This window comes from Haemaphysalis longicornis, unplaced genomic scaffold (assembly GCF_048455015.1).
Source record: "Haemaphysalis longicornis isolate Haplotype H1 unplaced genomic scaffold, Haemaphysalis longicornis Haplotype H1 scaffold_4, whole genome shotgun sequence".
NCBI classification, from domain to species: domain Eukaryota; kingdom Metazoa; phylum Arthropoda; class Arachnida; order Ixodida; family Ixodidae; genus Haemaphysalis; species Haemaphysalis longicornis.
The window spans coordinates 60,499,356-60,516,735 of record NW_027526361.1 but is presented as its reverse complement, the minus strand read 5'-3'; the positions used below and the strand labels follow the sequence as shown (position 1 = coordinate 60,516,735).

Here is a 17,380-nt window from a genome sequence, read left to right as displayed (position 1 = left end):
TTTTGAGTAGGTACTGATCACGCTTGCGCTGATTCATTCGTTAGCAGGTCTTTCCACCCAGCAGGTGAACGTAGAATTTGAACGCAGAACGTAGAACGGGGGCTAAAGGTGGGGAGGAAACTGTGGTTGATTCCTTTGTCATAGGAATCGGCAAAACACGAAAGTTAAATGTGCAGTGAAGTCTGCAGCGAAAGGAGCATGATTTGCGGGTCGGCGGCTGTCTTGTGGGTGTGCTTGGCGAGAGAGGTCCTGCTGGAGGATCGCTTCGGCAAAGGTGCGACTACTTCGGTCCTGCTTCGTGGCGTGTACGGCAGACGGTTGCGTTGCGACGAACTCAGCTTGTGGAACGCGAGAGGCTGAGTTGTAGCTTGACAGGTGAACGCGCTCTAACGCGTTCACGGTCCAAGGTACGATACAAACGCGATCAAGGCGCCAACTGTCGGCGCTCGTTAGCGTCATGATGCACTACTTCGCTTAACCATTTTACCACTGGGCTGTGCTAGCGGATCTCTGATTGGCGCAGTGGACAGGATTATCAAACTGCGCATGTGCAACACAGCCCAGAGCATATGGCCTGATCGTATTAAAGATTAACGAATGCAAATTATTTTGGCCGGCTGGCTGAATCGAGTGACAGATATACAGACAGACAGACCAAAATTTTCCCGTTCAAGTAGCCCGAGAAAGACTATCGTGTTTAAAAATTATGCACCTTTAAAATAAAGTTTAACGTTAAATTGCCAGTTTGAATAATTACTGTTTTTTTTTTTTATAGTGCGTGCGGTGGCACCAACGTACGCACGATCCAAAGCAGGTGGAGGGAGGGGGGTACAGGTACCGACTGTTTTTTGAGGCGAAGTTTCACAAATGCCTACATCGAAGAGCTCTGGTTTGGACCAGAGTTTGGACACGTAACGTAGTGTCGAGTTTAGACACTGCAAGGCGCCACCTTTAAGACTTCGAACATTTTAGTGCAAAATTAAAATTATTTCGGCCAGTTTATTTTGCAATTCCTTGCGGCTATCCCAGTATAGAAAACGCTGCCTCTTATATGAGCTAGAAGACATGCACTACACAAAAATCTGTAGTCTCGCCGAAATCTCGACACACGGGTGTTTAAAATCATTTCCCGTCTACACCATAAAAACGGCCGCCGAGGCCATGCGATCGAACCTGCGCACTCGTGCTCCAGTCGCTGTGACGTCACGTGAGAGCCATTTTATTCGATCCTGTTAGTTGCAAGTGAACGACACAGAGCAGCAGTAGTGCTTCGTCACGGTGCCCGTGACCTCGTCCGGAGCGGTGGGCCTTGGCGGCAATGTGAAGAGCGTCGTGGAAGGTATCTTCGCAGCTATGCGGGCCGCCGGCGTCGTAAACACGGGCACGTTGTACTCGTCACCCGAGTGGACGTCCAGCATGCAAATGCCGTTCATGGCCGAGGTCATCGTGAAGCGGATGCACGTCAAGGTCTCGCAGCACGGCAGCGTCAGGAAGTGGCACTGCATGCGAGAAAGAACGAAGCCTCCTTTTAAACCTTCACGAGATTCGCGCATGTTATGGCGTAGTTATATCAGCCCCTGGAAGGTATAGAGGGCAACACACGTGTCTATAAAACGGCTTTTCTGCTTCTAGCCTTATCCTGCCTCACTCGAAAAGGATTTCAAATAAACTCAAGCGACATCCTGAAGTCTTACCCGCCACTTTTGTCCTCAACTTTTTTTTTTTTTGCAAAACGTTTGTGTGTGCTGCTATGAGAGGTAACTAGTTAAAACTCTGCTTTGCCAGCACAAAGCAGTCACAAAATGTCTGCTCCGGGGATTAAAAGGTTGAAACTGTAACGCCCACAATAATAATCGACGTGTCCTCAACTTTCTTGAACGCGAGCGGACTAGGTACCGTGCACTGAAATTCGAGGGTGTGCAGCGCTGTCGCAGCCGAAAAATGTCCGAAAAAAAAAAGAAAGTGTCTTTAGAAAGTATACTTTCTAAAGACACTTTCTTTTTTTTTTTTTTTTGCTTTCTAAAGACACGCCGTGTGCTTTCTGCCTAGATGAGTATATTATACTCTCGTGGCAGCTATATACAGGGTGTTACATCGATAAATGGAATACTTTTCCTGGGCGAACTGCTGCTCCGTTCGCGCTCAAACTTCACGCGAAGGTCGCATTTTGTGGTCTATTTTGTTTGACACCGGGAACAACGATGTACTTGCCTGTTTATTCTGCAAGCAATTAAAAACAATTTTCGCCTATAGGAAAACGGCGGCCAATCTGGACGTGCAAGCTGATCTTGGAACGACGGCGCCAACGGGAATATGCAAAACAAAACGCGCGATAGCGATTTACGATAGCCAAATTCTAACGCCACCGAAACTAGCTCAAGCTTAAAGAGCTTCACTGGTAATAAATTATGCCAATTCATATCGCTTTAAACATGGTGAGGTACAAAACACCCCCCGCTTGTAGAAAATGTTCAGTCCACCCGTGTAAACAGGAACAAAATGCCTCCAAAGTTAAAGGAGCCATGAAGAGAAAACACAAGTTTGGTTCATTCGAAAGATTGCCTTGTTAGAACCATAACGACACCACTTATAACGCAAACTTCGCTCAAATAAGCTACATAATTAGGAAAAACGGGAATGGTCATGCGACCCACCAGCTCATTTCCCGCAACAGAACCTATGCCGTCACATGGGCTAAGCTCTGCGATTGGCGGAGGCCGGCAAAAGCAAACGCATGTTAGGCAGGGCTTACAGTTTGCATAGCGAGCTAAATGCCCGTGAAACATACTGCACATTCTTTTTATGACAAAGAACGGTGGAGTAAACGGTTGAAGTTCCGAACGAACACGCAAGCGTGTGCGCCAATGCGTACGAAACAACCGCCTGGCCGAGCTCGACATCTCGCCGTCGCGCAGACGAATTTTCGGGTTCGAGGCGCTCTGACCTTGGAGGAAAAATGCCGTAAACACCGCGCATTGACGCTCGTATCTTTCTGGTCGAAGCAGAGAGCTCGCGCGAACGGCTTTCCATACACGACACCGGCCAACTGGCATAAGCGATACTGCTACTGAAGTTGAACTATTATTAACCGTAATAAAAATACGGCACATACGTACCAGTCTGTATTCGTCCGTGGCGACGGCGCTGACGAGGCAGCGGTGCCGACGGCAGGGCGTTCGTCTGTTGTGGCTATCGCGGAATGGTCGCTTTTCCGTCCACCGCGTATCCCACAACTCTTGCCGCTCGTGCACTTAGAAGCGTTGAGCGTTCAAGTGGTGTGAGGTTGTTAAATGCAAGCCCGAGCTCCTCGGCGAGAGTTTTGTTCTCCGGATCAGGCGATTCCATGACTAGGGCTGCGGGTGCACTAGGTTTTACTAGCATTTTTAAAATGGCCGCCGTCTCGGTCGACTCCCGCGTGTGGGTGCTATATGGAGTCGACATACTAAGTATCTGTTTCATGGACCGGCCCGTGTGACACCATTGCTCACGTCACCAAATGTGCAATTTTAGCGGGAGATTTAAAATTTTGGCTTAAATTGCCTTATTTCTCAGTGAATAAAGCATCATTTGCTTCCGGGAAAGCGCTTGGGGTACTATGAAACACCTAATCTTTCGAATAAAACAAACTTTTGTTTTCTCTTCATGGCTCCTTTAAAGGACTCTTCACCATTTTTCTAATTGGCGGTCTTTTCTTACACCCTTTTTCTTACACCCTTTTTCTTTACGCCCTTTTTTTAGTTTTGAACACCCTAATTTGTAGCTTTACACCCTTCTGGGAAAAAGGGTGTTGAAATAATGAACACCCTTTTTTAAGGGTGTTGAGGTGGCGGGAAAGATTTGTTTGGTATTTAATGAAATTTAATAAGTTATGGAGCACAAAAACTACCTCTGGATTAAAAAGGTTTTGCAAATCCGCGTGTTGATTTGTATATTCTCATAGTAAAATCCATACTCCCGAAATTAGCGCTAAAACATCTGTGTTTTTGCGACAAGCCCACCGACTCGATCGGGGGGGGGGGGGGGGGGTCCTCTGCTGGATATAAAAGCAGAACAGCACATGTATTACTAAGTAAGCATGCGCTCCCTGTGCCGCTTGCATACCGTTGGTTTTCTTGCTCAATTCATTTGTGTTCCAGCTGTAACTTGTGCGTATTGCCTGTGTTGAATGCCGAGCGCTGCGCCGATTCACATTGCCACTGCGCATGCCATAACCTTAAAAGAAGGGTGTGAGGCTAAACACCCTTTTTTTTGCCAAAACACCTTTTAAGGGTGTTAGCCATGGCACAAGATTTTTACACCCTTTTCGGCCAAAAAGGGTGTAAAAAAGTTTAGTGTAGCGCGAACCAAGCAGCAGTTCGCCCAGGAAAATTTTTTAAAGTGTTCCATTTATCGATGTAACACCTTGTGTATTGAGAACAGATCGGTTCATTAGCTCCCTTCAGTTATATATTTACGAGAGCTGTACTGAGTTTGTAAAACGGGGCACAGCGGGGTATCACGAAGCGATACAGGAATATTGTGTTTGTAACAAGATTTTTCGCCAAATTGGTAACAAACAAAACACATTTCATTGGCCTTTCCAGGGCTTCTTGAATAGATTACTGAGTAGATTACGTACGTTTCTATTCTGCGCTGATTATTTGTATTACTAGGCTTTGACGTACATCCCCTGTTCTGTATTACCCCTGAAACTTGATTTTTTTTCCTCTTTTTCTTTTTGTTAAGAGGACCCTGATCCTGTGAGGATGTTAAACAAACTCTGATGAACATGAATGATTTTTTAGCTTCTTTCCCATTTTCTCTACTGCAGCTGCTGCTTTTAGGGATTATATTGGACATGTCAATTAGTGCCATGGTCTAATCTGTTTTGTTCTAAGCTCGCAAACTACTAGGAATTTTCTTTTGACGAACTGGGCCATCTCTTACAGCCTGAACCTAAATCTCGTACACAACGGCAGTTTTTTTTTTTTTTTGCTTGCCTTTATTTGTGCCTATCAGTAGCACAAATGCCGTCGCTGCTGACGAGTAGCTGTTCTCAGCCTTGTATAGTTCCGAACTCTGTTCCCTACTTGTAGCGGACATCCCTACCCTTTTCTGGTCGGTCTCGCCTTGCCTTGTCTCGTCTTGTATTCTGCATGTGAGGCTCGCACAGACGGTCAGGAATATAGCCGTATTAAATAAAGAACGTTTCGAACAACATCCTTCGGAACACTCGGCTGGAGTCCGCGTGCGGTAAAATGTCCCGAGTGCACCCAACGCTGTGACTCAAGCCTCAGCCACGCAGCAAAGAAGTGCAAAGTTCCTCTATATATGTTCCCTGTGGGAGCTATAGGTGGTATTCATTGAAAAGTTTAGCTGTCAATTTCTTCGCTTGGGAACACTAGAAACAGCCACGGACATGGCCGCTGCGCCACAGACATGGCGCGGCTTGTACCCCTGCGTCCCGCACGTCGAAGAAACAAAAAACACTGGCGTGCGTCGTCTGCTTTGTTTCAACCTGATTCTCAACGGTGGTGTCAACAGAGATGTTATTAATGGCACTCACATTGGACTCGAGGCATTACTTTGCGTTCGGTGGGGTAGAGTTTAGAACGTCCAACACAAATAGTGCTTAGCACGGACAAGTACCGCCATTCCGTGAAGCCCGACGCACGGTGTAAGATATATTATTAGGTGAGGACACAGCTTACAAAACGAACGTGTGCTCTTCGTCTTGATAAAGTCGCCAAACTGGCGCCGCTGAGACCGTTGATTGCAGCGCCCTCCAGCGGCAGAGAAAAGAAGCTGCCCGAGCGCCGCCCCATCGGAGGTGTTCGGATCCCTTCGGGTCCTTGTCGGGCCTTCTCGGCAGCTTCCATAACCGGTCGTCTGTTCGATTTCTGCTCGCCGCAGCTTGGCTGGTTCCGCCGGCCGGGGGTGCAGACGATAATTTGAAGAAAGCCGTGGGAAAGCATTTGCCCTCGCCCCAGTGTTTCAACGTGTTCTAAGCATGTGTTTTGAGTCGGTAACAATCAAAAGAAGGTATAAAACACTAAACCGAAGGGAATGTGTGCCGCGGTAGCCGTTGAGCGCTCATACCAATGAGATTTATGCTGCATTTTTTATGCTTGCGCAAAGAAAAAAATGGGGTGCAAATGTTTTATTGAGTACGTACTGCAACGGATGGCAAGAAAACGTGACAGTAATTAACGTTACCTGCGATCCTAAACGAATGAATGCGTGCTGTGCAGCCATCTCCAGCAGAAAATGATGCTACTTGCGGTCAGCATTTTTCTGAGAATGCGGTTGCGCGAAAGGGTTCTTTTTGGTGCTTTGGGGGGATGTACTACTGAATGTCGAAGAGGTGCGCGCTCGCAAGCAATGCAGTGCCGTTGAATTTACCGTTGGCTACAGCCCCCCAAGCTATTCCGTACAAGCAGCGGCAAAAGAAAGCGTCCGCTGCCGGAACAACGCCCCGACATACAAGGAAAGTAGGCAGTTTGTGAAATGGATTAAACGGGCGGCGGGTACGCTGATAATTCTTCGTCGTAAATGACGTTGCACAACTGGGGTAAGTCCATGCACGAAGCAGCGGAGACGAATCGATGTTGTCAAACTCACTGCCGGTGTCCAATGTTCTGAGGAGCTGCGCGCGCGTCTTCATGAACTAAGTACGCCCGAAATCTCGCAGCTGTTTAAACAATGCAATAAATTACGCGTTAAGATCGCGTTGTGTGAGCTTACACGGTGAGCTCAAACAATTGTTTTACACACGCATTCCGCTGGTGCCTGCGAACCACCTGGCTTCGGACAGTCGTTGTTCAAGTTGAAGCCTCGGTCGCTTCAAAGCTTGGTTAAGAGTTCTGCCGCCAGATGTCCTTTCAATCAAAGGTCCACGCGCGGCGCCACAGCGCCAACAACTCTATTTGACAGATTTTTGGGCTGCTGTGTCCACACCTAAAAGTATATCTTACACCATGGCCCGACGTAACCAGTGACGGCGCACTCCCACGGTTGCCTGCATGCGTGCCCCGCGAGTGAATACAAGCTACAGAGAGGAACTCTTCCTACCACGCCTCCCTCCGGAGTGCATTTCTTCTCTGCCGCCGTGGTGGCCTGGAACAGTCCAGCAGCGGCGAGTGTAGTAACGATAGCCAGGCATAGCTGTAAGGTGAAACAGGAACCAGAGGCCGAGTCCGTGAGAAACCGCTTCCTTTCATTTTGGTTGCACGTGCATCTTTCTTTTTTTAATGCGTAGCATTCTTTGCCGGGTACCCCCACAGCCAGGAGCGTGTAACGCCCTGCATTTCCACAAGAATGCAGATTTCACGAAAGTTCCACCTCTAATAGTTATAACAGCGTAAATGGAGATAATTCATCATCATCATCATCACCAGCCTGTCTACGCCCACTGCAGGGCAAAGGCCTCTCCCAGTCTTCTCCAATTACCTCGGTCCTGTGCCAACCGTGACCAATTTATCCCCGCAAACTTCTTGATCTCATCTGCCCATCTAATTTTCTGCCGCCCCCTGCAGCGCTTGCCTTCTCTAGGGATCCACTCTGTTACCCTTAACGACCAGCGGTTATCTTGCCTTCGCATTACATGCCCTGCCCACGTCCATTTCCTCTTCTTAATTTCTACCCGTATGTCTTTAACACCAGTTTGCTCCCTGACCCACTCCGCTCTCTTCCTGTCCCTTAATGTTACACCTAGCATTTTCCGCTCCATTGCCCGCTGAGTCGTTCTCAATTTAAGTTGAACCCTCTTAGTCAGCCTCCAAGTTTCTGCCCCGTAGGTGAGTACCGGTAATATGCAGCTGTCATACACTTTCTTCTTCAGCGACAATGGTAGGCTGCTATTCATTATCTGGGAATGTCTGCCATATGCACCCCACCCCATTCTGATTCTTCTAATTATCTCTGCCTCATGGTTGGGATCTGGGGTCACAACTTGGCCTAAGTAGATATATTCGCTTACCACTTCCACTGCCTCGCCACCTATCTCAAACTGCTGTGCTGTCCCGAGGTTATTGATCATTACTTTAGTTTTCTGCATATTAATTTTCAGGCCCACGGTTCTACTCTGTTCGCCCAGTGCAGAAAGCATGCTTTGCAATTCGTCCCCCGAGTTACTTAGCAACGCAACGTCGTCAGCAAATCTGAGGTTACTGAGGTATCCTCCATTAACCCTTACTCCCACCTGTTCCCAATCCAGCGTTCTGAATATTTCTTGTAAGCATGCTGTGAATAACATTGGAGAGATTGCGTCTCCTTGTCTGACACCCTTCCTTATAGGTATTTTACTGCTCTCCCTATGGAGGATGATGGTAGCTGTAGACCCATTGTAGATATCCTCTAGTATTCTTACGTATTGCTCATCTACCCCCTGGTTCCGTAATGCCTGAATGACTGCTAGGGTTTCGACCGAGTCAAATGCTTTCTCATAATCTATGAAGGCTAAATATAGGGGTTCATTATACTCAGCGCACTTCTCTATCACATGATTGATCGTGTGAATATGGTCCATTGTTGAGTAACCTTTACGGAACCCTGCTTGTTCTTTAGGTTGACTGAAATCTAAGGTTGCAGAGATTCGGTTAGCGATTACCTTGGTAAATACCTTGTAGACGACTGACAGTAAGCTGATCGGCCTGTAATTTTTCAAGTCCATCATGTCGCCTTTCTTATGGATTAGGATGATGTTCGCGTTCTTCCAAGATTCCGGTACCATTGCGGTCTTTAGGCATTGCGTATACAGGTTTGCCAGTTTTTCAAGTACAATTTCTCCGCCATCCTTCAAGAGGTCTGCTGTTATCTGATCCTCACCAGGTGCTTTGCCCCCTTTCATTTCTTTCAAAGCCTTCTTAACTACTTCGGTCGTTACTGGTGGGATGTCTATCTCCTCTGAACTACTGTCTCGTTCGGCATAATCCTGTATGTCCCGGCTACTGTACAGATCTCTATAGAACTCCTCGGCCACTGTGACTATTTTATCCCTATTTGTGATGACATTGCCTCGCTTATCCTTAAGTGCATACAGCTGATTTTTCCCCACGCCAAGACGTCTATTCGCTGCTTTCAGGCTACCTCCGTTTTTTACAACGTATTCGATCCTCTCCATATTATACTTCCGTATGTCAGCTGTCTTCCGCTTATTGATTAACTTCGAGAGCTCGGCTAGTTCTATTCTGTCAGCTGCGGTAGAGATTCTCATGGTTTGCCGTTTCCTGATTAGATCTTTCGTCTCCTGTGAAAGTTTACCAGTATCCTGTCTAGCCATAGTGCCCCCGACTTCTACTGCACATTCCGTGATAATGCGTGTAAGGTTGTCGCTGGCTTCCTGTGTCGTAAGCTCGGCTTCCATGTTAAGGGCGGAATATCGGTTCTGCAGCGCGATCCTGAATTCTTCTACTTTATGTCTTACTGTTAGCTCATTTATTGGCTTCTTTCGTACTAGCTTGTTGCGGTCCCTCCTCAAATCTAGCCTAACTCGAGATCTTACCATACGGTGGTCACTACACCTTACCCTTCCGAGCACTTCCACATCCTGCACAACGCCAGGGTGATCGCATAATATGAAGTCTATTTCATTTTTGTGCTCCCCATTCGGGCTCCTCCAGGTCCACTTCCGACTCTCCCGTTTACAGAAGAAGGTATTCATTATCCGTAGGTTATTCCGTTCTGCAAACTCAACTAGTAGGTCCCCCCTGCTATTTCTACAGCCCAGACCATAGTTCCCAACTGCCTTGTCTCCAGCCCGATTCTTGCCTACTTTAGCATTGAAGTCCCCCATAACTACGGTATACTGTGTTTTTACTTTAGCCATTGCCGATTCCACATCTTCATAGAAGCGTTCCACTACCTGGCCGTCGTGGCTGGATGTGGGCGCGTAGCCCTGCACCACCTTGAGCTTGTACCTCTTATTGAGCCTAATTACAAGACCTGCGGCCCTTTCGTTAATGCTATAGTATTCGTCTATGTTGCCAGCTATGCTTTTATTGACTAGAAATCCCACTTCCAGTTCTCTTCTGTCCTCTAGACCACGGTAACATAGGACGTGTCCATTTTTCAGCACCGTAAAGGCTTCACCCGTCCTCCTAACCTCGCTAAGCCCTATTACATCCCATTTAATGCCCTCTAATTCCTCAAACAACACCTCGAGACTTGCTTCGCTAGATAAGGTTCGCGCGTTAAACGTTGCCAGGTTCAGATTCCATTGGCGGCCAGTTTTTTTGTTTTTCTTTTCTGGCCAGTAACTGATAATCCTTGCTTGAATGAATTGCCTTCATCAGTTCATTTTTGTTGATGTGCCTGTAGTACCGCTCACACGTCATGTGCAGATCAAGGAAAACACCCTTTCCACCGGTGCATTTGTGCCTGGCAAGCACATGGCATACTCGACGATTGTCTTGATATTGTTGCAAGGAACGTCATTCGTTTCCAAGTGCTGAAGCACGACCACCCACCGTTCGTAAAACGCAGAAGGGTGTGCTGAATGGCTGAATGGCTCGTTGGCACACTGTAACTTTAAAGAAAACAGCTCAAACGTTGCGATTAAGCAAGAAACACACAACACAGGCGCTGTGTTGCGTGTTTCTTGCTTAGCCCCATCGTCTGTGCTGTTTTCTTGGTCTGTGCTGTTTTCTTGGTAAGTTCCTTAAAAAGTTTCTTTTGGCTCTTATATTCCTCCAGCTTTTTATGCGTGACACAGGTCCATTATAGTGACAGGGCACAGGACAAGGCGGGACAAAACGCCGTCCCACAAGCAGGCTGCCGGGACAGCGGGACCACAGCCGCAAAACCGGTACTGGTACCGCCTAAATCGGGACGTCTGGTCACCTTATTTTAGAAGCGGTCGCTCGAGCTCTCTTCCTCCATGTTCGCGGCCGCAGCCGCCGCCGGCCGCGCCACGCGCAGCGTGCGGCCGGTTCCCCGGCAGCGGCAGCGCGCCTGTGGCGTGCGCGGCGCGTTTTCGCGAGCAGAAAACGCCCCATGCGGTTCACGCTTAACTGTGTTCCCACAAAAATTGAAGCTCCACCTTTAATTGTTATAATGGGATCATTGGTAGAACGAAATTTTGAGAAACCAAAAAATAAGAAAAATATAAAAAATACCGAAAATGGCGACCCGTGTAACGCTCTGCATTTCCACAAAAATGCAGATTTCGCGGAAGTACCACCTCTAGTCGTAAAAACCCGAAAAAAATAAAAATAAAAAATAGCAAAACTGGCGAACCGTGTAATGCCCTTCATTTACACAAAAATGCAGATTTGGCGTAAGTAACATTGTCATCGAGATAATTTGTTGGACAGAACTTAAAAAAAACAAAAATTTTGCTGTAAGAACACACTCTAGACAAGCGGCATAAGAACGCCACGTGTTAGTAGACAAATCTCTGAATTTTTGCAGACTTTTTTTTAACAGCAGAGCTTTTCGTTCCGCCATATAGCGTTACCAGAAAGAAATACCAAAAAAAAATACCGAGCGCACGAGAGCATGCGCCTCGTGAGGAGCGTCCCCTAGAATCAGAGCTCTGCCGGCGGGTGTGCCCTATTCTACTCAAGGGTCATCACGTTCACGTGTGACGCTGCGCGCACTATTTTATAACTTTTACGCTTGCAACTCATATTTTTATGAAGCGGACACATTAGCCTCTCAAAGCTCCTCATGGTTCCAAGCCCCTCCCCCAAAGCACGGTGGCAGCGCTTTGAGCTTCTACTGTGGAGACGCGGGTTCAAATCCCGTGCGGACTCAAATATGGTTATTTTCTTAACCGGACAATTGCAACGGCAGTTTTTCGCAGGATGGGGCACTTGAGGCTTTCGCCGACAGTACCGCTCACGGCATTAAAACTACGTCTTCCCTCAGGGAGCCGTCAATGCAACTTGATCGACGCGTTTTAAGGTAGGCGTTGTTTTCGCCACGCACATGCACGACTTACCAGAGCCATCCAGACCGCCGAAACGTCGATCACCGTCGATCACCGTCGAAATGTCGGTGGTCGGAAAAGATGTGCGTGGTGCCGAAGTATAAATGTGAGCCAACGGGCGCGCGTTGAAAGCGAGGAGCGAGATTCAGTTGTTTTTGAGACGGGAGGAAGGTCAACCATGCGTAGCATTCGCACTCAGAGCAATTCATCGACGGCGCGTTTGATCTGGAACGTCCAGCATTCAAGCACATTGACCAAGGAAAGTTCGGCGTAGATGAAAGGCGCTGCTTTCGTTTTTACACAAAAAAAGCGCTCATTCAGCTTTGAAAGGGAAAGCGCATGAAACAGTTCTTGACATCAGTAAGATTCTTTGAAGCAACTCGTACCTTTTTGTCGGCGCGAATATCTCCCCGATTAATATGAAGCGATGAACACGCTTTAACTAGCGTCCCGAAGAAAGGTGGGTACAAGTATAGAGGTTCCCCTTCGTAATTAGTGCGAGGTGGTGGCATTGATCAAGCAATCGAAGTGTAGAGAGTGAGGGATTCAGGATAACCGAGGCACATATGCAACTTATTAAATTGTATTTATGCATACTGGCAAAAGTTCAAGCTTACCCGCCGCAGTGGCTCAGTGGCTAAGGCGTTGTGCTGCTGAGCGCAAGGACACGGGTTCGATTCCCGGCCGTGGCAGCCGCGTTTCTGATGGAGGCGAAAAGCAAAAACGCCCGTGTGTGGCTGACGGTGGTAGGTAGCTGACGCATCGATCGTCAGTTTTGGCTATGTGAAATGCTTCAATTATTTCTCGTGAGCTGATTTCTTAGTCTTGCGATTACTGCAATGTTCTTAAACCTCGCGCACACCCGCATTCTCTGCAGTGCAGTGACAGGTGTGTCGTGAGAAAACGCGGGAAGGCTTTTCACCGCGAAAAAGCCCAGCGCAAAGTAAAATGATGTGACAAGACGACACAGTCATGAAAAAACGCTGGAAAAACGGCACCCTACGTGCAGTGGTTGTCACATGGGCAGAAAAATGTAGCATCAAGATATGAAGTAGGCGTGGTCTTTTCGGGGCCCAAGAAATTAGGTAGCATCTTTCCAGCAATCGAAAAGAAGGCGCAGATGGGTAAGAAAACCAATGGATGCGGCGTGAATCACGGCGCCCTTTTTGTTTCATGTGCAACGGGTGTCGTCTACACCCTACCCCTTTCCTGTGGCCGCCAGTACATAGGCCAGACGGGCCGATGCCTGAACGTGAGATTAAAAGAACGTGAGCGGGCGCACGGAAGATATACGGGGTCGCACCTCACTGCACAGCAGAGAATGTGGGTGTACGCCGAGTTTTAGGAACAACCCGCCGCGGTGGCTCAGTGGCTAAGGCGTTGCGCTGCTGAGCACGAGGTCGCGGGTTCGATTCCCGGCCGCGGCGGCCGCTTTTCTGATGGAGGCGAAAAGCAAAAACGCCCGTGTGTACGAGATTTCGGCGCACGTTAAAGATCCCCAGGGGGTCAAAATTATTTCGGCGCACGTTAAAGATCCCCAGGTGGTCAAAATTAATCCGGAGCCCTCCACTACGGCGCGCCTCATCGCCTGCGTTGCGTCGGCGCGTTAAACCCCACAATCAATCAATCAGTTTTAGGAACACCGCAGTAATCGCAAGACACAGAAACCAAGCTCACGAGAGAAATAACTGAAGCAACAATTTTTGCTCCGTGGCCAAAACTGACTATCGATGCGTCAGCCACCCGTCAATTTCACTATGCAAAAAAGAGCAGATTATCTTCAGGCTGTTTGTGCGCGATAAGTGACGGAAAGTATCCCGTGAAGTGTCGTGTTGTTGTGCGGATTTTGACTTTTTTTTTTTTTTTTAATTGTGTTGAGTTACGCATGCGTAGCGTTGCACGACACGGTTTTATGCGAGTATCATTCCAATAAAATCTAGTCGAGAGACAGCGTTTGTGGTGTCTATTTCTTACTCGTTTCCCGTTCTTTTACGCTGTGCAAGATGAACGTATTCCGACTCGCCAAAATTTCCGCCTTGATTCATCTGTAGACGGACCTGTAGGCGGACCGGCCGGCTGCTCCCAGCGCTCGTCTCCCCACCCACATTCTCGAGCGTCGCGCGCCGTTCTCTAGCCGCGGCAGAAATTTGCACTCGCAGCGCCTGCGTCGCGTCCACGGTCGCTTTTTAATTTAACGGCTGACGAGATCAGTACGTAGGGGCATTCGCAGAAACTGCCGGCGACGCGGAATCGAGAGTGCTACGGCAGCTGCTCTGTGATATCCCTCCAACGGTCACGCGGTCAGCTTTGTTCACCAAAAATCCATCGTTTCGCGGCACCCGCTGAAACCGAAACTGCGACTGGCCGCATTGAAAATGTCTCTAATTAAACAACCGTCGCACGCTGAAGCAAATGAGGTGTCTACAGGTGATAAGTAGGTCATTAGCTACTTATCGCAACAAAATTACGCCCACCTCCCCTCGCGGGAACCCTGGTGTGATGCGACGCTGAAGGGGGTTCCATTGTGCGTTTCCGTTGGGTCGATTCGAATTGCGTGAGCAATCGTCGGGTAATGAGAGAGAGAGAGAGAGAGAGAGAGAGAGAGAGAGAGAGAGAGAGAGAGAGAGAGAGAGAGAGAGAGAGAGAGAGAGAGAGAGAGAGAGAGAGAGAGAGAGAGAGAGAGAGAGCAAGCGTAGCGCGGACGACCGTCGACTGAGAGACCGGCCGGAGCGCGGCCCTCATATGCGCAGCGCGCCCGAAGGAGAGGAGACCGCGGAGAGAGAGGGCGCTGCACATGCGCACAGCGCGCTTGCGCCGCCCACCGGCGGAGTGAGAGAAGGCGCGCTATCACGGCGAGAGGAGGGGGGCACAGCGGTGCAGACAACAACGGACGCACGCAGGAAGGACAGGGCCGCCGACAAGAGATGCTCTCAGCGTCGCATCTAAAAAACCAAGATGCAAAATTTTTGTGTCTGTGCTCCTCTAAGAGTGCGCGAGCGAGACTCGTCCCTTCTTAGCGAACGCGAGTCTCGCTCTTACGCGCATGCCTCGCACTGGCTTCAGAAGTTCGCATTGCAGCATTTGTGGGGTTACGGTGCTTGCTGCGACAGTTGCATTGGCTGCGTGCCCCTTTTTTTGTTGTCCACCAGTATCGGCACTTCATCGCCACCATTCTCATGTTCCTCTTTCGTCGTCCTGAATTGGCTGAAGACTCGACTACACAACGTGTACAAGCGGTGGCGGGGGTAACGGAGGGGTAGCCAACTGTGAAGCGTAAACTGCCTCGCTCGAAATACCAAAGGGCCCCGCGGCCACTCGCAACGGTTCGAGTCTGACACTGCGCAGGACTTGAAGGCACACGAGGAAACAACGGGGAGATCTCGCAAACTTCTGGCTCCTGATTCAGCGCACGAAGCCCGGCCGACGAGTCCGAAAACCGCAGACAGAACGTTGAATTCCAAAGGCAGATACGGAGCACTTTCGGAGCAACGTTTTTGCTCCTTTCGGTGCGAACACGTTCCAATGGCAGATCGAGAGCGCCGTCGGAGCCAATAGCATGCCGTTCCGTGGAGCAAGAAAACTTGCTTCTCTGAAATCGGTGGAGTCGGCCGAAATTCGCTGGGCGCTTTCTTTTCTCTTGTGACGTCGCCGCTCTCTTCCGGGATTCCGGTACACTCTCCTCTTCGAACCGCCATGGTAGAGTGCTCAGTTTCTCACTGTAGAGTGAACTAAAATATGGCCATGGCGTCTCCTTCGGCAAATGCGCGCAGCGTCCAGAGAGAAAAACTGTGGTTGATTCCTGTGTCGTAGGAATCGGCAAAACACGAAAGTGAAATGTGCAGCGAAATCTGCAGCCGAGCATGGTTTGCGGGTCGGCGGCTGTCTTGTGGGTGTGATTGGCGAGCGACGTCCTGCTGGCGGGTCGCTTCGGCAAAGGTGTACTGGCCTCATTTCCGTGACGGATATGATGTCAGTAAAATCTTGGTGTATCCCGGCATAAAATACATTCGTGTTAAAATATAAAACCCGAAAATGGACAACCCGAAGTATAACGTACTCTTTAGTACTAAAGGTTGCTTCCCCGCAAGAAGACCCTGTGTGCAGGGGTGCACCCTTTACAGGCCACTTGCTTCGTTGTACTGGCGTCACTTCCGTGACGGATATGACGTATGTGAAATCTTCGTGAATCCCGGAATAACACTCTTTCGTGTTAAAAGATTCTGAACGCCGTGTTGCGCTCGTGCTTGCTACATGAGGAAAGCAAGCGCGACTAAAACAGCTAAAATTGGGAATCAAGCAGCAAGGAGCCCAGCTCCAACGACGACTGGGTTCGCCGTTGGCATTTTCTTTTTTTCCTCGCCTTCCCGAGAAAAGACCGACGAAACTTTGGAAACGGGCGGCGTTGGACGCCATCGAGACCACAGTCCCTTCAACGGCGTGTTGACGATGAAGGGGCTTTGAGATCGAGTAAGGAGAAAGCGCTTGCAGGGAAACGTTTTTGGAAGGGTCCGATGTAAAGGCTGCCGGGAAATGCCTTTTCCTGTCATGCTTCGGCATCGGCGAATGCTGGTGCCTTCCAAAGGCAGTTTCGGAGCACTTGCTCTTCGTGGGAGCAGCATGCTCTGCGGCGGAGCTCGGCGACCACTCCGAATCTGCCACTAGAATTTCACACAGCTACGGTTTCCAAGGGGCGATGTAGGACGCCCGCTAGCTGCCGTTGCCTGGAAGAGAATGGGCCTGGCAGCACGTGTTCCTTCGCGCGTCGAAGTAAAGGCCGCGCTACTCCTGCTGCTAATTGCGTCGGTCACCCCTCGGGCTCACCACCGCTTACCAGAAGGTGCCAGTCCTCCAGACCACCATGCTGGCTTCTAGTGCCCGCAAAAAAACGGGCCTTGGAGCTCTGGCTTCTGACTGCAAATTTTCCTGCCATTTTTTCGCGGGGCTACCATGGTTGCCAGACCAGGACTGTCCTTCCCTTTACGGACTGCCTTTACGGGCCCCATACGTTTGTACGTAGTACCTACCCCAGGGGTGAAGCGAAAAAAAAAAAAGAATGAACCTGGGCGCGAGCCCGAGCCGTGAGCACACAGGGGTTTGAAACCAGAGCGGGCTGACAGACCTGCGGCCTTTACGGGCCCCAATACGTTTGTAGTACCCGCGAATGTATGATGCGAGCTAATCAACAGAGGGCACTCCGGGTCTGGCAACCATGGTAGCCCCGCGAAAAAACGGCGGGAAAATTTACGGGTACGCCAGCCGAAATGCTACCAACGTCCATTTTGTCGCCCTAGTGCGGCAGCCTTAAAACTGCGCTTGTGTGGCGGAATTATAGTTTAAGGTTACAATCAGAAACGAGCACCAAGAACCTTGCAGAATGCAGGTAAAGCTTTCGCGAGTGTCAACCTTGCCATTAAAATACTGTAAAAAGCAGCGGTCTTCACTGACAATTAGTGTACTCAGCATGAACTCCCT

The 17,380-nt window shown here is 49.2% G+C and overlaps 1 protein-coding gene across 1 annotated transcript; it reads right to left on the bottom strand.

The window, feature by feature from the left end:
- Positions 1-1,099: 1,099 nt before the first annotated feature.
- On the bottom strand, positions 1,100-12,365 carry LOC144180373 (uncharacterized). The gene is made up of 3 exons (XM_077708735.1): positions 11,921-12,365; positions 7,051-7,143; positions 1,100-1,499 (listed from the first exon to the last, which is right to left on the bottom strand). The coding sequence occupies exons 1-3, from the start codon at positions 11,927-11,929 to the stop codon at positions 1,233-1,235; spliced, it is 369 nt and encodes a 122-aa protein (XP_077564861.1). The 5' UTR covers positions 11,930-12,365; the 3' UTR covers positions 1,100-1,232.
- Between the last annotated feature and the right edge of the window lie 5,015 nt (positions 12,366-17,380).